Source organism: Babylonia areolata, chromosome 20, assembly GCF_041734735.1.
Source record: "Babylonia areolata isolate BAREFJ2019XMU chromosome 20, ASM4173473v1, whole genome shotgun sequence".
NCBI classification, from domain to species: domain Eukaryota; kingdom Metazoa; phylum Mollusca; class Gastropoda; order Neogastropoda; family Buccinidae; genus Babylonia; species Babylonia areolata.
The window spans coordinates 9,417,733-9,441,115 of NC_134895.1; the positions used below are offsets into that span (position 1 = coordinate 9,417,733).

Genomic DNA, 23,383 nt, shown 5'->3' on the forward strand with positions numbered 1-23,383 from the left:
CGATCCGGCCATAAGGTTTGGAAAAAAAACACCCCAAAAAACAAAAACAGACAAAAACAAACAAAAAAAACCAAACGAAAACAGGGGGTGGAGTGGGGACAGAACCATTCAAAAACTGCAGCAGGGACCATTTAAATCTCTCTCTTTCATACACTCACACACAAACGCGCGCGCGCGCGCGCACGTGCAGAGAGATGGGCCCGGGGGTGATCGTATGCGAGAGATAGAGAAAATGAACGAACAAGTACGATCGCAGCAGTTACTATGATAATTATAATCTACCACGCAGAAGTTGATCAATACCGCACACAGCCAGGTTGCTTCGACCGCACGTTTGTAAATGTGTGTGTGTGTGTGTGTGTGTGTGTGTGTGTGTGAACCATCCAACAAAAAGCTGTCGTCGGCGCTCGTTTGCGTATATATATATATATATATATATATATGTTGTATATAATATACATATCACTGTACATTATATCATGCACGTCGTCGCACGTGGCACGCGCTTGGCACTCACTGACTGTCAGTGCCAACAGGTGATTGGTCCCCGTTTCATTTCCGCCCCTCTTGTGGCGTTGCCATGGCGATCAGTACCTTCACCTGCAGACGTGATTAAGTGACTTGTGTGTCAGGATCGCGGTCTCTTCTCTCTGCTGTTTATCATTGTTATTATTAGTAGTAGAAGTTAGTAGCTGTTTTGCAGGGATATATATATATATATATATGTATATGTATATCATTCTTGCTTATAAAGCCCAGTCGAACGCACACACAATGCCGGGCCATATACCAGAGCTGAGAAAAACTGTAAATATCGATCCCCGTAGAACCGGGGATTTTATATATATATATATATATATTTTTTTTTTTTTCTGGGAGGAGGATGGGTTGATGATGATCATTTTCTATTCCATGTCGCTGTCTCAGTTTCTGCCTTTGTCTTTGTCTCTGTGTGTGTTTCTCTGTCTCTGTCTCTCTGTCTGTGTCTGTCTGTCTTTGTATCTGTTTATCTCTGTTTTCTTTTTTCTCTGTGTCTTAGTCACTCTCCCAGTCTCTCTCTTGTTAACACAAGAAGCTCCCCCCCCCCCCTTACCCCTGTTGTCACGGGCAGAAAGGCCTAAACAATAAGCCATTCAGACTTCAGACTTCTGTCTCTCTCTCTCTGTGTTAAAGAACTTTTAACAATTTACTGGAAATACGGGTTTTTTTGGTTTTTTTGTTTTTGTTTGTTTTTTGGTTCTTTTCCCTTTTCATATTTGATGAAGTGTTATTGCGACCCCACGTTCTCTCTTATCACCGCTGATCAGGTACCTGTGTCACACCTGTCGTCCAGGGAGAGGTGCGGCGGCTTGGAATGATCGCTGTTTTAAAAGAACAAATTATTTGTGTGGGTTTGTGTGTGTGTGTGTGTGTGTGTGTGTGTGTGTGTGTGTGTGTGTGTGTGTGTTTCTTTCACACAAAAACGGAGAAGTGATTATGAGATGGATTGCAGGTTGTGTGTGTGTGTGTGTGCGAGAGAGAGGGAGAGAGAGAAAGAGAGAAGGTGAGAGAGAGAGAGGGAGAGAGAAGGTGAGAGAGAGAGAGAAAGAGAGAAGGTGAGAGAGAGGGAGAGAGAAGGTGTGAGAGAGAGAGAGAGAGAGAGGGAGAGAAAGAGAGAAGGAGAGAGAGAGAGAGAGAGAGAGAGGGAGGCGACGACGGCAGGTTGTGTGCAAACATGAGACGCACACCCATCGTGAAGCAGGAGGGGGGGGGAGTGGTGGGGTGGAGTAGGGGGGGGGGAGAGACTTGAGTGAAATATTGCGGTGTGCAAACATGCAGACAAAGAGGTGCAGATCCCTTCTGGGGACGGGCAAGATTTCAGTGATAATATCACTCTGCATCGTGCAAACATAGCCACGAAGTGCACATCCCATATCAGCAGTAGGGAGACCTCATAATTACTCTGCTGCTTTTAGCAGATATCGACAAGGCCCAGTGATGTTGTACTGCAATGTACAGATATGTATACAAGACCTACACATCCTTAGGGAGGAGACAGGGTAAACCGAGTAATATATAAGACACAGTGATGTTATACTGCTGTGTGCAGGCACAGACAAAAGACCCAGTGGTGTTACTCTGCTGCGTGTAGGCACAGACAAAGACCCAGTTTGACAAAGACCCGGTAATATACTGGTGTGTGCAGGCATACGCAAGACCCAGTAGTGTTATACTGCTATATACAGACATAGACAAAGACCCATTGAAGTTATACTGCTGTGTACATGCATTGACAAAGGCCCAGTAAGACAAAGACCCGGTAATATCATACTGCTGTGTGCAGGCATAGACAAAAGACCCAGTGAATAAACTGCTGTGTGCATGGACACAGTAGTATAATACAGATACAGACAAAGAACCTGTAATATCATTCCGATGAACGCAGATGCAAAGTTACAGTACAAGTCGGTGGGACAGACTGAGTATTATTGTATTGCAGTTATTGCTGTGTGCAAATGGACATGAGATCAACGCTGCTGTGCATGGTCTGACTGTGCGTGTGCTGCCTCACTGCCACCTCTGGTCGTTAGGTTACAGACTTCACAATAATCACTGGAAGTCAATTGTTTGAACAGTTTCCGACTCTCCCTGTTGCATGTGTATGTGTGTGTGTGTATGCGCGCTTTTCATTGCCACTGTGTGACTAACTTGTATTGATCAGGATTTTAGTGTTGCTATTGGCAATAACGAATCAGTTTGTCCGTCGATTTCTCCTCCCCCAACTTTTTTTGTTTTTTGTTTTGTTTTGTTTTGTTTCGTTTTTGTTCTCAGTTCTTAAGAAATGGAGAAAGGTTACAGTGGGAAGCCCTGTCATTTGTGAACGAGTGAGTGAGTGAGTGAGTGTATGTGCACACACAGGCACGTGCGCGCGCGCGCGCACACACACACACACACTGACAACTATACAAAACCATCCGCTTAATTCCTCAGACATTGATTGTGAAGTGACAACAAGTCTCACTGCAGTCGGAATCAGTGGCGGCACATGGCAGAAGAAACAAGCCGTCATCAAAACGGTTGACTGGCTTACATTGGTTCATCCTTCTGTTGTTGGTTTTTTTGGGGGGACAAGTTGTATCGGCATTTAAAGACATCACACACAGTGCCACCATTTCAGGAACATTCCCTCTCAAAGCTAAGCTTCACCCCACCCCCATCCGCCCCCCATGTCTCTTAGTGTTTCACCCCAGACCCCAGCCCCTCCTCTGTTTAGACTAACTTGTCAACAAATGAAAGGACTGTCAAAAGGTTTCGCTCTCTACCGGTATGAAGCACTCATTGTGTACAGTCACTTTTTGAAGACCAAGGTGAATGGGCGACTTGAACATTACACTGTGTAGAGATTATACATGCCTCTTTCGTAGGGGCTATGGCCTGTTTGAATAATCTCTCTCTCTCTCAAAGCTAGCTTTAGGCGGGAGAGAGAGGAGGAAGAGAGGCTTCGGTTGCTTGGTTATTAAACTGGTTTGACTGGATTGATTATTACCTTTGGACTCACACACCTGCGCGCCTTCCTTCCTTCTATCCTCGATTTCTACCACCGCCCCCCCCCCCCCCCCCCCCCCTCTAGCCCCCTTCCCCACCACACTCTCTTCCACCTCCACACCCACGCTCCGTTCTCCTGTGTACCCCCTTCCTCCTCACCTCTCTCTGCTACCCCCTCACTCATCATCTCCTCTCATCTTTCCTTTCCTTGTTCGTCCACCACAGTCATCGTTTTCTGTCCAGCTCGCTTGCTGGAGTGAGTGTGTGTGTGTGTGTGTGTGTGTGTGTGTGTGTGTGTGTGTGTGTGTGTGTGTGTGTGTGTGTGTGTGTGTCTGTGTGTGTCTGTGTCTGTGTGTGTCTGTGTGTGTGTGTGTGTGTGTGTGTGTGTGTGTGTGTGTGTGTGTGTGTGTGTGTGTGAGTGTGTGTGTGTGTGTGTGTGTGTGTGTGTGTGTGTCTGTGTCTGCGCGTACGTGTCTCTGCATTCGAGTTTGTGTCTGGTTCTTGTGTCATATGCAACGTTTACGATTCATTTGAAGCCACTCAGTCACTGACGGAATTTCATTAAAGTATTCATGGGTCTTTTTTTTTTACACGGCAATATCGATGTTACGTACTGTTCTGGAGCAATTATCTTTGAAAAGGAGAGAGAGAGAGAGAGAGAGAGAGAGAGAGAGAGAGAGAATTTCCAAAATCTTTTTTTTTTTTTTTTATCTGGTCGTACCGGTACGGTCAAACTTTTGAAAGTGGAAAAGTCATATTGCCACCATTGCCAAGTGAAATAATTCATCAGGTATCAGAAATTCAGACGCTAACAAATAATGATATGGCATGACGACATACTTTTTTAATTTCGCATGTTTTATGATTATAACATTTTTTGGGATACCCCGATGACATGAACATAGACGCATCCACCGGCGTTGGACAATAATTGCGCATGGTGGACGCGATTGTATGGTTCGGGGATGAGTTCGTTTATGTGTACCAAGGGCGTGTTATTCTAACACAGCTCAACAAACAACTCGAGTGGGGCGGGAAAAAAACGTGTGTGCAGAGAGAGAGAGAGAGAGAGAGGCGGGGGTGTGGGAGGGGGGGGGGGACAGGGAGAGTGGGCGGGGAGAAAGGGAGGGGGGGGGGGGGGTAACTGGTCCCCAGGCTTGCTCGACCAGTCTGTCGTCTCGCTGGCTTTTCTTTCGTTCGTTCGTTCTTTCTACCCCACTGCTTCTGTCGCTCGTTCCCGCTTTGCCGCTTGTTGCTACAAAACTCCGCGCGCTGGCAATAATAGCAACCGGCACTGCACCTACAACACTGGGTGGAGCTATGTCACTCTCGTTGCCGTGAGCGATCCTCTCCCTCTCTCTCTTTCTGATACGTGTGTAGATGTGTGTATGATTCTCGCTTTCCCTCTCTTCCTTCTCTCACTCTCTTCTCCACGACTCTCTGTCTCTGTCTCTCTCACACATACACACAGTCGAAGTGTGGGTACGGTTGACTGCTTGTGCGGTGAATAGCCCCAAGTGCTGCGTGGTTTTGTAATCAGCTTAGACGGGTGGGAGTCGTAGAAGTGTGGAGAGACGGAGAGAAAGAGAAAGGGGGAAAAGCTGGGGTTGAAAAGAAGGAAAAAAAAAAAGACTTGTGGTAGAGGGGGGGAAGGAGGAGGAGGCGAGAGAGAGAGAGAGAGAGAAAGGGCGGAGGGGAGGTAAGAAGGGAGGTTGGGTTTGAGCGCTTGGCAGGCAGTCTAGTCGTCGCAGAGCGAGAAACCACTCCCTTTTCTCCTCCCCCACCACGTCCCCACCCCCCTCTCTCTCTCAGCCCCGGAACACCCAGCTACCTTACCTACCGCCTCGCCCCGTCCTGTCTCTTTACCACTACCACTACTCTCGCTGTAGTCGTCGTCGTCGTCGTCGTCGTCTTCGTGTGGTTTCTTCTTCTTCTGGCTTCTTCTTGTTCCTCTTTTTCCTTCCTCCAGCTGTCTCCGGGTGTAGTGGTTAGTGTGTGGTTGCTGTTGTTGTTTCGACTTTTCATTTTTGTGTGTGTTAGTACCTCCTCCCTTTTTTCCCCCTTTCCCTCCGGACTCCACCTCCACACTCGTGTGACGACGCCGTACGTCTCGCTTCGTATCACTCGTCCGTGGACACATCACAACCCAACCCGCCGTCTCCACCACCGCCGTGTCTCTCTCTTCTCCTCCTCCTCCCTCTCCTCCTCCACATCAGTTCCTGACCCTTCCCTGACCTCGCGTACCTGGAGCTTGTTTTGTCCGCCCTCCTCTTCTTCCTCCTCTTCCTCCTCTTCCATCCGCTTCGTCTTCTCGTGGACAGGTGAGTGGTAGAGTGGTGGTGTTTTCACGGGTCGCTCGTGTTGTGTGTGTTGTGCTATCTGTCTGTGATGGAAAGAAGTGCGAGAGTTGTGGTGTTGTGCTGGCTGGGGAAGAAGCGCGTGTTGTGAAATCCATTTTACGTGTGTTGTTTGTCGGCTGCGTGGAGAAACTTCAACTTGTACAATGCATGCAGCTATTCGAGTTGTCTTCCCTTCAGAGGCGTTGGCTCCCTGGCTTCTGTCGGGGCCGCCTGGGCCACGTGGCTGTGAGAGAGACTGACTGACTGTGTGAGTGAGCGTGCCTGCTGTTCGTGCGTAGTAGCCATGTTCCTTCGGTTTCTCCACACACACGGGGCTGTTCCGCTGCTCTGTGTCGTTCTCTCTGTTGTATGATGATAACAGTTGTTGTAATAATAAGAATAATAACGATACCAAACATATTAATGTCGCGCCGAATCGTGTGTGTGGAGACAATTCAAAGCGTTTTGTCGAACACCCGGCTTCAGTTTCGACAGCACGCGTACACAGCTCCGAATCAAAGGAGCGAGAGGCAGAACAAACGAATACAAGCTGTCCTGCTAAATGTTTTTATCAGTTTTGATCTGTCTGTTGGTCTTTCTGTGTGTCTGTGTCTACATAGTGTGTAAAACAAGAATACATATTACAACCTTTATGCCTTCTAGTCTTTTTTCAAATATGTTTACTTGCAAATATGGGAAAAAGAGGATGAAAGCTGCATATGTTTGTTTTTTGCAGTTACATACTGAACTGACGGATTCGTTGTCACACGATCTGTAGCGATCAGTGCAGTTAGAAGAACTTGAGAACCTGTCAAGAATGTGACCGTGAAGTAATCGGAATGTGTTCCGGGCGGCAGAAGCCGACGGAATCTTGAGGAACGAGAGAGAGAGAGAGAGAGAGAGAGAGAGAGAGAGAGAGAGAGATGGGTGTAGGTAGGTTGGGGTGGAAAAAAAGTTGATGAGAAAAGGGATGGGGGTGGGGGGCATGGAAGAATGTTGATGAGGAGACAAGGGCGTATGGGGTGGGGGTGGGGTGGTAAGGGCAGGGGAGAGAGATGGAGAACGGAAGAAAGGCGATGTTGGGAGGGAGGGGGTGAGGGGGGTGTCATAAAAGATACACACGGCCTATTTCCCTATTTATCAGCAGGACGTAGACCACATATTATGGTTGAAAACCTTAGGGTACTTCATGTGAAACGAAATTATTTCACTTCGACTGCTTATATCACATGAAAGAAATAGGCACAGAACCCCGAACCAATATTAAGCACACACACACACACACGCGCGCGCGCGCGCGCACACACACACACACACACACACACACACACACACATGTGCACACAAGCTTATCTGTATATCTACATTCAGGCAGACATGTTTTTATTGACTGCATTTCGAGGTATAAGCGATACATAATAATTTATGATCCATGCATTGCCAATATCATAACTGTTATTTCACAGGAAGATGTAGTTAGATTGTAGTGAATCGCTTGATACAGAGTTTCTGTTATGCATAATTACAGAGAGCACACCGTGAATATGTGCTGGGAAGAATGAGCCAGCCAGTGCAGTGAATATGAATAGAACCTTTTGAGAATATGATCACAAGGTCTTGCACTGTGTGTGTGTGTGTGTGTGTGTGTGTGTGTGTGTGTGTGTGTGTATGTGTGCGGATACTCCTCCATCCCTCCACCTCCTCACCCCTACCCGCCAAAACACTCGTTAGTGTACTAGTATATGATATATTAGCTTTCACCTTGTTCGCTCAGGAATGCCAAACCACGAGCGTTCACATTGTTGACCACCGCGTGGTGGGATTAACAGGACGCTAAGCAGGTACAAACGTTGAACACTGCCCACGCAATGAAAGCTCCTGTCTGTGATAATGCTGCGACCTTATACGCACGAATGAGAAGACACATTATTATTGGGCTTTTCTACTTAGGATGAATCTGTCGAAGGATTTTGGTGTCATTTTGGCGGAATTCAACAACTTTTTATTCTGTTTTATGGAGTCTGTTTAGCTCTGACTGTTTCCTCATACTACACGAAAGTCAGGGCCGGAATGATCAACAGTGACCGAGGATCCTTAAATAGGAGATAGTCGTAATCTTTTACTTTCACCACCAACATTATTTCAGCACCGAGATGGCCTGAACGTGTGCTGTGCTGGGTTATAGGACAAGAGGTGTCAAGGCAGTTTTCCTTTTCCCCGATCCAATCTTGATAAGCGTATCAAGAGCGCACCATGAACCTGTTTGCGCGGCCCCAAGGTCCCTGCTTGGCAGTAACTTTCAACTCCAACAGGGTTGTGGAGTAAACATACTCATATCTAACTTCTGGTCGGTGGCTGTTAAGGCTGATCGTTCCTGTCAGGTGACGGGGCTCGTTCAGGAAATCAGAACACAAAGATGAGCGCGTTTTGTGGCGGTCTGGAAGACCTTTTTATTTTCCCCCCTCACACTTCTGGAAAACAGCGTTTGAAGAGGGGGAAAGGGGGGGGGGAACGAGAGAGGTGGGGGGCGGATGGGAAAGAGGAGGTGTTAGGAGGGTAAGGGAGGGGGGTCCTTCCAAGAGACGCCACGCTTGGTTGGCACCTTTTGAAGACCTTTTTTATTTTCTCTCTCTCTCTCTCTCTCTCTCTCTCTCTCTCTCTCTCTCTCTCAGGGTTTCAGCACTCGTTTTTATGAAGACAGGTTCCTGTCAAGAGGTCTGACTGGCGCACTGGTGTGTGACGGAGACTCGTTAATCAGATCAGGCAAGCAGCGCTCTCGCAGTTAACTTCCTTTCACATGGAGGGGTTGGAAGAGAGAGGGGGTGGGTGCGTGATGGTTCTTCGCCGTTTTGTGTGTCACTGTTTCCAAGGAGAACACTGCGGCTGGATCCCGGACCTATAAATAGGTGGATCCCTGGCTGTGGCGCGGGGTTCTTTGCCTCTCCTCCGCTGTGGTTCACTCTATTGTCAAGTTCTCTTGATACTGTGGCCATGGCTTTGTCTCGCAATCTGGAAATAAAAGTTAACTCACTCAGTACGGCCAGTCCTCTCTTCTCCTCTACACAGACCCCTCGGATGTCCAGTGGGTGTCTGAATGACCCAACCTTTAGCTTCCGTCGTCAGAATTGTGGTATTCTTTGTCAACATTCACCTCTTCAGTATAAGAGCCTTCCGCTTGCAATATTTTGATGATGGTAATTGGGGTGAAACGCTGTTAACGTCGTCTCTTTCGCCGTTCGTATGGAGAGAGTTAACAAAACAGCTATCAAACGAAGAGGAAATGTTGAATTTATCTCTTATGGCCATGCCGACGTTGTAGTTATCAAAAGAGGTTTCAAATGCAGAGGAAATATCGAAATTGTTTCTTTATGCCCATGCCGAAGTTTAAAACAGGCGGGAGATTAAATCAGACGTATTATTGTTTAGAGAGTGCACATCTCTAGACGAATGCGTGTGTGCATCATACTTTTAATAAATTTCCCATAAGCTCCAGGCGGAGACAATGCTAAGTGGACAAAACATCCATCTGCTGCAGCAGGACTTCGCGTGGACTGCATGTCCACTGTTTACCGTGAACATCTTGATGCAGACAAAATGGCTTGAACAATTTATCGCTAAGTCAGATTTTTATTGTTGCGTACGAACACTTCTTTAAGTTCAGTTCTACACTTTTAAATGCTAATCTGTTTGTCACACGTTGAAGACAAAAAATAATGTCGGCGCACTTGCCGACATATAACTGTGTTTCATCAGTTTTACGCAAGCGACGGATTATGATCATCAGGCATTTTACGACACTAACTGTTGAACAGGGCTTCAAGCGGAACAATATGTATGACATCACCATCTAGCTGTGTCAGATGCCTTTCAGGAATTCACTTGTTCTGTTTCCTGCCGACAGGACGCACAGGCACGATAATCGAATGACGTACGTCATCCGGACCCTATTTCACGTGCACGTGTCCTTTCTGGTTTTGTTTTCGCTACGGCGCAACTTTCAAGTGCACGTGGTCCGTTCTCGCGGAGCTTTACGCGCGCGTCAAGTAGACCAGCAGTGTGCCAATTTTCGAAAAACCCAAGGCCGTGGCAGCGATCCTGATTGCGTTACGAAACCAGTGCGATGAGACAGAACACTTAAAGCCGCATCTATGTGAACACGGAGCTTTTCAGTCGTGTCGAGCGCACAACACGTCGCTGTGATGCGACAGTCGTACAGCGCCCTGATCCGTTGATCGGTGCCTTTAGCAAAAAAACAACAAAAAAACAACACACACACACACACACACACACACACACACACACACACACACACACACACACACACACACTCGCCGATAAGAGACCTCATGCGTGCCGCGCGCACTGTGGCGTGGCCAGAAGAGATTGATAGCGTGACAGGTCCGTGCTGATTGTCGATCGGTCCCTTTAGCAATGCACTTGCTGATGAAGGAGACCCATGTCCCCAGTCAGCTGGGTGCCGGGTGTCCACACACATGAAGACGAAGATCGCTGTTGGGTGGTGTGAGGAGTAAGGGTGTGGGGTAGGGTGGGGGTGGGGGGCATGTGCAGTGACTTGTCAGGACGACTTGATCATCGTCAGCTGTGACCAGACGTCGCTGGTGGGGGTGGGGGTGTGTGTGGGAGGGGTGGGGGGGGGGGGGGGGAGTGTGGGAAGGGAGGGGCTAAACGCGTTGCCAGGACAACAGGGAAGCTGACTATGCGTGTGTGTGTTGGATGGAGACAGGGCGTGGCCAGCTGCTTCCCGCTATGATGATTATCATGGCGGCCTGGTTGACCAGCAGACTCTGCACTTGTTGGCCGCGTGGCGGGATACTGACCTTGGGGAGGGTAGTGGGGGGTAGATACGTCAAGAGTGATCGTTACTGCTTGTTTTTGCGAGTCCCCATGATGTCGCGGAGAAGACAAGTTTCACGTTTCCAGTGTCTCCAGCACGCTCTAATTACACCATAACATGTATGCATAGGGAGGAAAAAACAACAACAAAACTATTAAAAAAGCAAAACAAAAAACAACAACAACAACAAGAACAAAACCAAACCAAAAACAAAAAAAAAAAAAAAAAAAACTACAAAAAACAACAAACAAAACAAAAACAAAACAAAAACGGTGCACACATTTTTCACCCGACTGCATCAGCAAGCCAGTTCAATATTTTGGCACAGGCTGCTCCAGCGTTAGTTTCAAGTTTTGTGTTTAGCACGATATAAGCTGTCAGCTGCTTGCTGCTCTGCTGTTTATGTGTATAATTTGTATCAAATGTGTATTCTGAATAAAGATTTGTTGTCAAAACAAGTGCTGAGGTTAGCAAACGCGTGTGTGCTCGCGCGCATGTGTGTGTGTGTGTGTGTGCGTGCGTGCGTGTGTGAGGGGAGAGTGGGGAGATACACACACACACGCGCGCGCACGCACACACACACACACACACACACACACACACACACACACAGAAAGACAGAAAACGGACCACGTCATCAAGTCAGACCATGACCAACTCACACACAAGTCATGTATGGGAGCGGACACCTTGTTCAAAGAGCCGCCCGGTGGAGGGGTGGGGGGAAAGGGGTTTACAGAGTTGGGTGGAACTGACCAACCATGCAGGGACAAACTTATTACACAGCCGGGGAAATTCCAGACTCGGAGCCAACGGAGGGCGTCTGGTACACGCACATCTGACAGGTTAAAAAGGGACAAGCATGGTAGTAGAGAGTGGCCGGAGTGGGTGGGACCAGGGTGGAGTCCGGTGAGGTGTGTGTTGGGTGGTAGGGGTGGGGGTGGGGATGGTGGTAGTGGGAGACGGGGTGGGGGGTAGGTGTTGGCGGGGAGGGTGTGTGGTTTGGGTTGGGTGTGTGTGTGTGTTTGGGGGGGGGGGGGGGGGGGGGGGGGGGGTCGTTACTGTCAGGGTTGGGAATGGAATGATGGTGTTTTCACACAGGTACGTGATCGATCTCTCTGATGGTTTGGCCGTGTGGAGGTAAATGGGTCGTGCGGCCGCCTCATTGTCATTGGCTGGCTCTTCTGTAGGTGTCAAACCCTTCCGAGCTCGTGCGTGCACGCGTGTGTGTACACGCGCGCGCGCATAATATTATTGTTTTAAACCAACGGAATTCACTCTTTTGCGTCGTTTTTTTTCGCATCTCTTTTTGTCCCTGCCTTTCTGTCCGTCTATCTGTCCCTCCTCCCTCCCTCTCTCTCTCTCTCTCTCTCACTCCAACGCGTAACATCCACACACACACACACACACACACACACACACACACACACACACACATATGCACGCACCCCCGTCCCATCCTCCCAATCCACGAACACTTCGAATGTCATACATGGCATTACGGGACAGTGTTCGTAGTGGTGATGATGGTGGTGGCGGTGGCGACACTGTAGCCAAAAACGAGTAGAGGGAGACAGGAGGGAGGTGGCGGCGTGGTAAAGAGGCACTAAATATCTCATCAATAATTAGCCAGCAAAGCGTGCACCACTGGGCCCGGGGAACGGGGGTGGGGGGGAGAGTGGTGGGGGGTGCGTCCGGGGATAAAACGCCATACATATTGTATTCTGACGTTGGCGCCACGATTCAGTGTGTAGCTTAGTTCAGTGTGTGTGTGTGTGTGTGTGTGTGTGACGCTGTCAACGTGGATAGGTCAGTTTAATAGTTTCCTTGTCGGGAGCCGGGGCGTGCAAGCTGTTGTTGTTGGTTGTGGTAGTGTGAGCCCGTACTGGTTGTTGCCTGCCTGCCTGCCTGCCCGCCCGCCTGCCCGTTAGTCTTCCGTAGTAGTCAGTGGTGTGGCCGCCGCGGGTTCTATATCCTGCCCTGACAGTCAAAGCTTTGCCCCACCCCACCCCTCATCCCTTCCGTACCTCTCCCGCATCACACAAGCGCAGAAGCAGAAACCGTTGGGCCCCATTAGTCAGTCAGTCCGTCAGTCAGTCTGTCCGCGGCCCTGATCGCTGGTGGTGACGATGTACACTGTGGTGCCGTCAGAGTCCTACATCTGTCTGCCTCCTCTGCCTCCTGCCACTCCAGCCCCTGCTGCTGCGCTGCCTCCTCAGCCCCTGGCCGCCCTGCCTCCGCAGCTCCACTATCTGTACGCCTTTAAGGTAGGGAGGGCTCTTTTGCCACATGGTCTGTGTAGGGGATTCTGTTACATGGTCTGTGTGCCTTGAACGTAGGGGGTTCTGCTTCGTTGTGTGCCTTCGAGGTAGGAGGTTCTGCTATCTGGTATGTGTGCTGTTATTGTCGGGGTTCTGCCACATGGCACACGGTCTTTAGGATAGGGGGTTCTACTGCATGGTCTGTGTGCTGTTAAGGTGGGTTGGGAGGGGGATGGGGGGACGGGGGTGGGGGTGGGGGTGGGTTCTGCTACATTGCCTGTGTGCCTGAAAGGTTGGGGGTTGGAACTACTGATTAAACTGTGGGATTTAAAGTAGGGGTTCTGCTACATGATCTGCGCGCCTAAAAGGTAGGGGTTTTGGCTCTGCCGCGTTGTCTCAGTGTGCGTTCTACAAGGGGGCGATCATAGAAACTGTTGTTAATAACTCTAAGATACACTGAAAACTGCCATGAGTATGACCCAAGGTATGAATAACCTTTTCTTCAAGGCTGTGTGAAGCAGGAATCTGGCGTCCTTTTGTGCTGTTTGTCTGTTTGCCATGCCTTGAAGGTAGGAATCTGTGTGACAAAAGTACAATCTGGACAGCTGACATGCTGCAACTTTTCTGTGTCTTCAGTGTGATCACACGAGTGTTGTGAATTTTGTGTTCTTTCTTTGGTTCACACCTCAGTTTTTGTCGAGAGAAAAAAAAACAAAAAAACCCAGTCATAGCACCCTTTGACACAACAGCTAAAGAAACTGTTGTCAGTAAATTATCGATTTGTCAATTCTCTCTCTCTCTCCCTCCCTCCCTCCCCTCCCCCCTCTCTCTCTCTCTCTCTCTCTCTGTTTTACTTCAAATTACGTGTAAAGGATTATGTGTTCTGTGTGCGCAATACGTTCGCTGACAGGCAGTGTACAAGTTAGAGCTAATGCCTGAAAATGAAAGGAGGTCCCGACTGGGGTTGGGGTCGTTTAATCAGGACTGCTCAGCAGCATTGACTGTTTTATTCATGTGTTTGGGAGGGACACCATCCCCAAAAGCTTAACACGTTTGGGATTCCTACGTTTCGTGGATGCCTGCATTGTTAGCTTTAGCGGAAAACGTTCGGAGTGAATGATAATTCCGGGTTTTGACAAGTGTGCATTGGTTTTCTGTTTTCCAGCTTTAGTTTCGAATGTGTGTGTGTGTGTGTGTGTGTGTGTGTGTGTGTGTGTGTGTGTGTGTGTGTGTGTGTCCGTCCGTCCGTCCGTCTGTCCGTGTGTGTGTGTGTGTGTGTGTGTGTGAGTGATTGGGAAAGAGAGTGAGAGAGAGAGAATGCATATGTTCTTGCGCGCATGTACGCTACATTATCCCGTCTGCGCGACAAATAACCGATGAAACGATTGATGTCATTTAATTAGTTCTTTGACGAATTTGCTCCATGTACAATGACGGCAATTGTTTGCTTGCTGAACCATTCTCAACTACACCTTCATAATGGCCACACACACGCGCGCACGCACGCACGCACACACACACACACACACACACACACACACACACACACACACACACACACACACACACACACACACACACACACACACACACACACACACACACACACGCACAGTCACTCGCTCACACATGGAAAATACGAATAATTGCTTTGTTTTCTGGTTTTGTTTCTGTGCTTGGGAAGAAGAAAAGAGTTGAATATTTTCCTGTCCCCAAGTCAGTCAGAACGAGGACGATGTGACGAGGAAGGAAATAGGGTGAAGCCAGCAGCCACACTGTATGTAGTGTACTAGTACGGGACAGAGAAACTTGCCCTTTACTTGGACTTGGTTGGAGTGTTGTCAGCAATGGGACCATTGTGTCCGCATGCATTGATAGGAGGAACTGCTGTCTGAAAGAGTCAGCCCGCGTGCAGTCAGTCATACAGTCTGTCTGTCTGTCTGTCTGTCTGTCTCTCTCTCTCTCTTCCATGCGATCAAAAGTAGAAACCATCTACTCCGACCTAATTAAGTAAAATAATAATGTCAGGTCCATGAACAGTATGATATTGTGTGATGCTGTTCAAGTGCTGTAATACCCCTTCCCATTCCCACCCCCAGTGAATTGTGCTCCATGGCCAAAGCTCATTGAAGCATTTTTGTTCGTTCATTCCTCTCTCTCTCTCTCTCTCTCTCTCTCTCCACACACACACACACACACACACACACACACACACACACACACACACACACACACACACACACACACACACACACACACACACATATATATATATATATGATGCTATTCAAGTGCTGTAATACCCCTTCCCATTCCCACCCCCAGTGAATTGTGCTCCATGGCCAAAGCTCATTGAAGCATTTTTGTTCGTTCATTCGTTCTCTCTCTCTCTCTCTCTCTCTCTCTCTCTCCACACACACACACACACACACACACACACACACACACACACACACACACACATACACACACACACACACACACACACACACACACTCACACACACATATGTATATATATATATATGTGTGTGTGTGTGTGTGTGTGTGGAGAGATAGATAGATAGAGAGAGAGAGAGAGAGAGAGAGAGAGAGAGAGAGAGAGAGAGAGAGAGAGAGAGAGAGAATGAACGAACAAAAATGCTTCAATGAGCTTTGGCCATGGAGCACAATTCACTGGGGGTGGGAATGGGAAGGGGTATTACAACACTTGAATAGCATCACACACACACACACACACACACACACACACACATATATATATATATATATATATATGTGTGTGAGTGTGTGTGTGTGTGTGTGTGTGTGTGTGTGACTGATACGACATTGATACCATGTGTTCTCTGTTCTCGTTCAGTGTAACGGTGTGCTGGACAGCTGCTCCGTGTGTGCTGGTTTTTTTGGTGTCACCAGCCACGGAAACAGTGGCGAAAGAACACCTGTGTGTATACATACCGCTACATCAACGCGTTAGCGTGCGATGTGGGTATTTCCCTGTATGTTAAAACCAGTAATAAAGGCGCATTATAATGACACTCTATTGCTTCTCTACTGTACCTCGCTGACACTGGTTCACTGTGCACGCGAAATCAGGGCTTACTTTGCGTTGAACAGAGCTGCGGTTTGTGTGAAACATCTTTTTTGAGTGCTTTTTCTCTCCTCTTCTGTCGTCTGTGATGTCAGTTCGTCCCCCTGTTTTTCCTCTTTCCCCATTCTTTTCTCGTGCAGGGAAAATGAAACAGAAAGTACTTATGACTTGGACAGGGCACTTGTTACAGTCGTGGTCAGTTGTACAGGCTGTTAGCTACCCTGGAAATTATGGTCCTTTTCGCTCACTCCATTGGCGATGAGTCTAATGTCAAGACAACAAGAGGTTTATACTTGATACAACATTATATCAGTTACATATTATTTATCTGTGTACCAGCTGAATCGGTAGCGTAAGTATCACTGACTTGAAGTTGTGTTCCTTGTGTAATGGAGAGAGTTACCACTCTTTACTGTTTGTTAATTATATCAATTACGTTTGCATCTGGGGCTGGGGTGTTGACAGACAAATAAAATGTTGCATAAAACAATACCCCTCTCTTGACCTTCCAGGCCTTGGGAACAGCAAGAGATTATTCGGTCATGGACCTAGGTAGGTGACAAACCATTAAAATATTATTGTCATTGCTATCAGTGTCCTTCCAGTCAGTCGCCATCCCTCTGTCCCTGCTCTCCAGGGGTCCCGAAAAAGGGAAGCCCGGGATTGGTGCTGTGCTCCAACAGTTGTCTCCACTTCACAGTGTGTGTGTGAATGTGTGTCTGCTTTTACATTTATTTGCTTATGTATCATCATTGTTTTGTTTTTTTAAATTAATTTATTTGTTTTATTTTCATTATTATCTATTTATTTATTTATTTTTAATTATATATTTATTTTATTTATTTTTTCGCAAGGCCTGACAAAGCGCGTTGGGTTACACTGCTGTTCAGGCACCTGCTTGGGAGATGTGGTGTAGCGTATATGGATTTTTCCGAACGCAGTGACGCCTCCTTGAGCTACTGAAACTGAAACTCACAGTAATCGGGGAACACATGAAGGACATCGCGGAAGACCTGGACGTGGGTGTCGCCATCAATGGCCTGAAGGGGGTTGGTCAACATTCACTCGCTTGAAACAACAGCTGTCTTTTCGATCGCGAGAGACTGTACTGGGGGCTGGTGGGAAGTCCGACATCAACCTGTCGAGCTGAGAAGCCGAGTATGGAAGGGCAGGCTGATAATGTTGCCGGTCTCACGGGGACTGGGGGAGGGGGCGGGGTGGTTGGGGGATGAGGAGGGAGAAGAGTGGGGGGGAGGGGGGGGGGGAGCGACACACGCACGTGAGGGGTGTTGGACAGTTGGGGGACGCAGGGGATGGATTGACTTTTTCAGGATTGGCCTCGGTACTGCCCTGATCGATTAGTTCTCTGTGTTCGTACAGATCGGGTTTCTGTACCGCTCTAACTGGCCTTCCAAGTTCTATGTCATTTGTATTGATGGCCTTCTGCACACTTTTAACGTAATGACAACACATGTGTGATATACCATGCTGAAGGACTGCCCTTCTGTATGCTGTCTGCACGTTTGACTTTTTGGCACTATCAGGCTTCTGCGCGACTGGTCTTCTGACATCACCTTAACGTACCGACCTTCAGTTTCATCTCAATGGGTCAGTTTGGGTCCTTTGTGCCTTGCCTTCCTAATAAATGTCATCAGCGCTACCCGAAGAGAATATCTTTTTGTGCCATCGAAAGGAAACTCTGAGAGATTTGCTTTGCTCTGTGTGTGTGTGTGTGTGTGTGTGTGTGCGTCTGACTGACTGTATAGGGCAATGACCAATATATATATATATATATATATATATATATATATATATATATATATATATATATATATTGACCATGAAAATCAGCGGAAGACATAAAAAACGCACGCCGCTTCTGACAAGAGCGGGTCGTTGATCGGAAAAGTTCAGCTTGCAAGGCGCCTGGCGATAAAAACCTGCGGAGAAAAAGGTTAAGGGCTGAACGTGTTTGACGGCGATATAAGAAGCGTGCTGGTGGATGCTGCCTGTTCGTCGGGAGTGATGGAACTGCGAGCTGTGTGTGTGTGTGTGTGTGTGTGTGTGTGAGAGAGAGAGAGAGAGAGAGAGAGAGAGAGAGAGGATGAAACAAATAAAAGTCAACGACTCCAGCTTCCTCCCCCCCCCATCCTCCCACCCTCCCTTCAACAGTCGGTTCACCTGCACCCTTTCTGTCTCTGATGACATATTTGTGTAAGAGCGTGTGGAAGAGAAAGAGTGTGGCGATGTGCAGAGCCGAGATACAGTATGGACACATCGCAGAGTCAAACTGTTTGGTTCGAGTACAGCGGTACTATGCAACCACAAAAGCGGAAAGAGAATGGTCTGTAGAAACTGTGAATGGAGTTGTGGGCAGACAGACAGAAAGAAAGACCCACAACCAACAGAAGGGTAGGGTGCACGCACACACCAGGTCTTTTCAGCAAGTGGTCTGATTCAAGCGGTAGCACTGTGAATAATAACTGAGGGTTTTTTTTGTTTTTTTTTGTTTAAACTCCGGCAGAGGCAAGCCAGACTGTAAAGGATCACTGGGCTGGAACGTTCGGCATCAAAGGACGGGCTTGGTCTCTCTGCAGTGCTGCCAACGCGACAAGGCTGTACACAAATCACAGGATTTACACACACACACACACACACGCACGCACACGCACGCACGCACGCACTCGCGCGCGCGCACCCCCCCCCCTCCGTCTGGTAACACTTCTAGCAAATAGACGTTAAACTGAAGATATCTCTCTCTCTCTCTCTCTCTCTCTCTCACACACACACACACACACACACACACACACACACACACACACACACACATATGAAGCATTGTGGCCATCACAGACGGGGGAAAGTGGGGGTTGTAAGAAGGGAAGGGGACGCCGACATGTTGATGCAAGCCTTTACCGTCCTGTTTTCACTGTGTGTTTTGTTTGCCGCCACTCAGCGACATTAATATTGCTGCCTGCAAGCGCGCGGGATCACAAATGCATTGACACGTACGTATTTGGAATGTCGATGAAATTTGTTTTGTGCACTCAGAGGTAGACATGTGTCCATTAAGTGACACGCAATACCTTAGGCTACTTACTTTCATTCAGTGGCAGCTTATGTGCAGATCTGGTGGGTGGCAAACTTTATACGTGGTTCCGTACAAGTGGGGGAGTTCTTCAGTATTTAGGATGTGGCATGAAGTTGGTTGATAGAACAAGAAGTGATACAGAAAGCTGAAGAATAGTATTTTCTACTTGTCATAGATTGATCTATCTGTATTGTCTGTGGGTTTGACTGGCTGTCCACTTGCGATGTTAAGTCAGATCATTATCACGATGAAGAGTTTGAAACACTTAACCTCTCCATGACTTTAACGTTGGGACAGATATTACACAGAAATTACGTTGTTTCCGATCGCTTTCAGTTTAGCGTTATACGGGCACACGCTCCCTTCGTAATTGTTACCGATCCCACTCACAAAGCAGACTACCAAAACAACTGTACAGCGCACACATGATCGAGGCGCCGTACCCAGTGTTCCATGGCAGATATCCACAGGGACAGGGCGATGAGTGGTGTGCAGAATGGAGATAGCGACAGTGGCGGCTTTGATGGCAAGTGGACCTTTCCTCCAGCCATCCGCACGTCTTCCCTCGGGACCGGAAGACCGCTTCGGTTGGTCCGATGCATGGGGCAAGATGGCGACTTCCGGCACTCGGGGCCTGATGGCGGAACTGACGTCCGCTTACGGATAGGTGGTATGTAACGTGTCGGTGTTATTTTAACGGCCGCGCTTTCCGTACAGTACTTGGGGCGTTACCAGCTGGTCGTTCGGGATTACACACACACGGTTACAGAATGGACGGGAAGATGACGGCATTAGCTACGTGTTGCATGGTATTGTTATCATCATCGGTATTTATAACTGTGACGGCTTGGGTCATCCTTGTCAGGCAGAGACTGTGACGGTCGTGTGGAGCAGATCTATCGGAAAAACGACCGCTTTTCCTCAGTTTCGAAAAACACTTCATTGCTTTGCAGGACACAGGTGCAGGTTTCAGTGACGCTTGAGTATAGCAGGTGTAACCACTTAGTGACGTAAACACAATAACTCCAGCTGGCCCAGCTTTGAGTGGATCTGTCCTGTTTTCGGTTCGTGTTATGGTCATCAGGACGCATATCTAAGTAGTACAGAATAACAGTGTGTTATAGAAAGACAACGACATCTTTTCCTTCCCTAGTGGGAAAGAAAAGAAAGAAAGAAAGAAAGAAGAAAAAACCCTGATAGTTTTCTATCTTGCCATACATAATTGTTTCATATCGATCGCGTGGACATGAATTTACCAGTCAGCCATTTGAATCTTTACGCATTGAACATAGGAACGTCATGCGCATGAAAAACAGCAAAGTGAGTGAATAGCACTCGTGGTTTTGTCAGTATATGATTTTCCCCCCCTTCAAAACCATGTCAAAAGTGTGAACAGACAATAAAGAAGAAGCAAAACTATGACGGAACAACAGTCATGGATTCAAGTGATAAGGAAATGAACTTGAAAGCTGGTCAAGACGGCAGCGTGGTTTGGAGGATGCAAGGTGCAACTCTACAAAGCAGAGCCCGAGTGCAATTCATTCTGAAGTTTTGAGTACATGACTGACAATACAAGCTGTTACTGTGGTAGAAGATGAAGGGGTTGCATCACAAGACAGATGCATTGTAAGGGTGTGTGAGTGTGTGACGAGGTCAGCAAGGTTGATAGAGTGTGTGAATCAGAACTGTGTGTGTGTACGTGTGCGTGCGTGTGCGTGCGTGCATGCGTGTGTGTGTGTGCGCGCGCGGCGGGGGATGCAGACTTGTAGGCAAGACAGGGAGTGAGTTGAGCCTTGCCAGTGTCAAGATGCGGCATTCACAGGACATTGAATGAGTAAGGTGATATCAGGGGGTGGGGAAATACCGAGAAGTTGAAGAATAAGCACCCTCCAACGCACACATGTATGCGCGCGCACACCCACGCCCAACCACCCACGCACCCACACTGCGACACACACACAGATAAACAAGTATGCACATACACCGAGACTGGGGGAGGGTGCATGAAAGAAATGCAGACACAAACAAATGGAGAAGGTAAGAAGACCGTGGAAAGCAGATGGAGTGACCGAGAACAGGAAGAGAGACACAAAATATAATGAAGTTGCAGAGGGGAATAAGAAATATATATATATATATATATATATATATATATATGTGTGTGTGTGTGTGTGTGTGTGTGTGTGTGTGTGTGTATTGGAGGCGGGGGGGAGAGATGTAACGGAGATAAGTATGATGATGATGTATCACACGTTGAACGAGTGGAGCGAGAAGAGGGAAGCAGGTGTGAGTGGAGGACGCTGGCTGGTGACTACTGTACAGTCAGTGGAGTGCATCAGATCCGGAGTGGGGTGGGGTGGGGTGGGGTGGGGGTTGGAAGGAGGGGTTGCGAGATGGAACTGATAGCAGGACAATGATACAAAGGCGCGACGACCTGGTTGTGATGCGAATGTGCGTGAAACAGGACGTACCCTGGACATGGGGGGGGGGGGGGGGGGGGGGGGGGAGTGAGGGGGGGCGGGAAGATATCCATCAGCACATATTGTTCGCAAGTGTGGTTTCTCTTTCTGCATGTGTGTATACAGAATACAGACTGCTGTGTTATTTCATACATCTCTCTGTCTCTCTTTGTCTGACTGTCTGTCTGAGTCACACACACTCTCTCCACTTTATTTTCGGTTCGAGTCCTTTCGTATGAAATTTAGAGGAAGAAAGAAAGCCTGTGTAAATTATGATATAGTTTTTAGAGGCGTTTGATTGGCTGAGAGCGGGTGGGCCCGTCTTTTCACTGTTAGCCGCGCGAAATTTGGCCAAGCAGAGCAAACCAATAGGCCTAGTTTGCATCAGTTTGACATGGTAAGTATATTTAACACCAAACATGGAGTATAATACAAACTCCTCCTATTTGCTTTTTTCACGAGTCCTTTCCAGTGACATCATCCACATCAGATTGTTAAAGAGAGAAAGAGAGAGAGAGAAGAGAGAGAGACACACACAGAAGAATTCAGCTGATTACAAAGACAAAGAAAATGTCAGATCGATTACTTGTTTCATTAATTTCCTTGCAGTACTGAAATCGTTCGTTCTGTTTTCGATATGTATGTTGTTGTTTGTTTGTTTTGTTGTTGTTGTTGTTTGTTTTTAACGAGAACATGATGAGATGGAGGAGGAAATAACTGCAGAGAAATAAGACGATGGTAGTGTGGGGGATGGGGGGTGGGGTGTGTGTGGATGTGTGTGGGCGGGTGGTAGGGCGTCAGTAACCATGCAAGGATGGGAGCATGCTCCATTCAACCTTTTTTTTTTTTTTTTGCTGTTTTTTGACTCACTTGTGTAAACAAAGTGAGTATGTTTTAACCCGGTGTTCGGTTGTCTGTGTGTGTGTCTGTGTGTCCGTGGTAAACTTTAACATTGACATTTTCTCTGCAAATACTTTGTCAGTTGACACCAAATTAGGCATAAACATAGGAAAAATTCAGTTCTTTTCAGTCATCTTGTTTAAAACAATATTGCACCTCTGGGATGGGCACAAAAAAACAAACAAACAAAAAATGAAGCCTAATTATATGCAAACTGCATTTACTGTTATATTTATATTTTTGGTATTCTCGAAACTTGGCACTTTGATCTGATATTCTGACCCAACAACAAGAGCAGTCATTATTATCATTTTTTTTTGAAACAGGAACTTCTTTTGCTAAGCATGGAAGTTTTATTTATTTTGCAAACGTTTTGGTGCAGATAGTAAAAAAGGGAAATTACTCTGTAATTAATGCTAGGGGACTTAATTTGCTTTAAACTGATCTTTCTCATCTTAAACATTACATTTTGAAATTATACTCAATACATAAAAAAGCTTGGATTAAAAAAAAATTTTTTTAAGTGTATCACAAGTGAGTCTTGAAGGCCTTGCCTCTGTTGTTTGTTTTTGAATGAAAAGAAGGGTGCTGCTGAGTAGGCACTTAAGGGAAGAAGGCCAAGGACAGGATGTAAAAAGGAGTCGAGGGATAACTGAGGGGCCGTGTGGCGAACTAGTCATCATGTCCCACGAGTCAGCAATTGGCTTCATCATGTGACAGAACGGACCGCTGCAGCAGCAGGTATTATTGATACAGCGCCGTACACAACACACCTTGTTAGCGGGGAGGAGATAGGGGCCGGGGGTGTGGGTGTGGGTGATGGTGAGGACGGGGGAGGGAAGGGTGTGTGTGTGTGTGTGGAG

At 47.5% G+C, this 23,383-nt stretch overlaps 1 protein-coding gene across 8 annotated transcripts in view; it reads left to right on the forward strand.

Annotated features, from left to right (window-relative positions):
* The window catches only part of LOC143295046 (polypyrimidine tract-binding protein 1-like), a 192,571-nt gene that overhangs the window by 108,979 nt on the left and 60,209 nt on the right, over positions 1-23,383 (forward strand). Inside the window, exon 1 of one of the 8 annotated variants that reach the window (XM_076606597.1) lies at positions 5,353-5,846. The exons of 5 other annotated variants lie outside the window; for them this stretch is intronic. Coding sequence is in view for 1 of the 3 variants with exons in the window: in XM_076606596.1 (XP_076462711.1) it covers positions 12,849-12,986 (138 nt within the window). In the remaining 2 variants the exon portion in view is untranslated. Of the gene's footprint in view, positions 1-5,352; positions 5,847-12,532; positions 12,987-13,531; positions 13,550-23,383 lie in introns of those variants that run through there. 2 more of the 8 variants (XM_076606596.1, XM_076606601.1) reach the window with 2 other exon arrangements.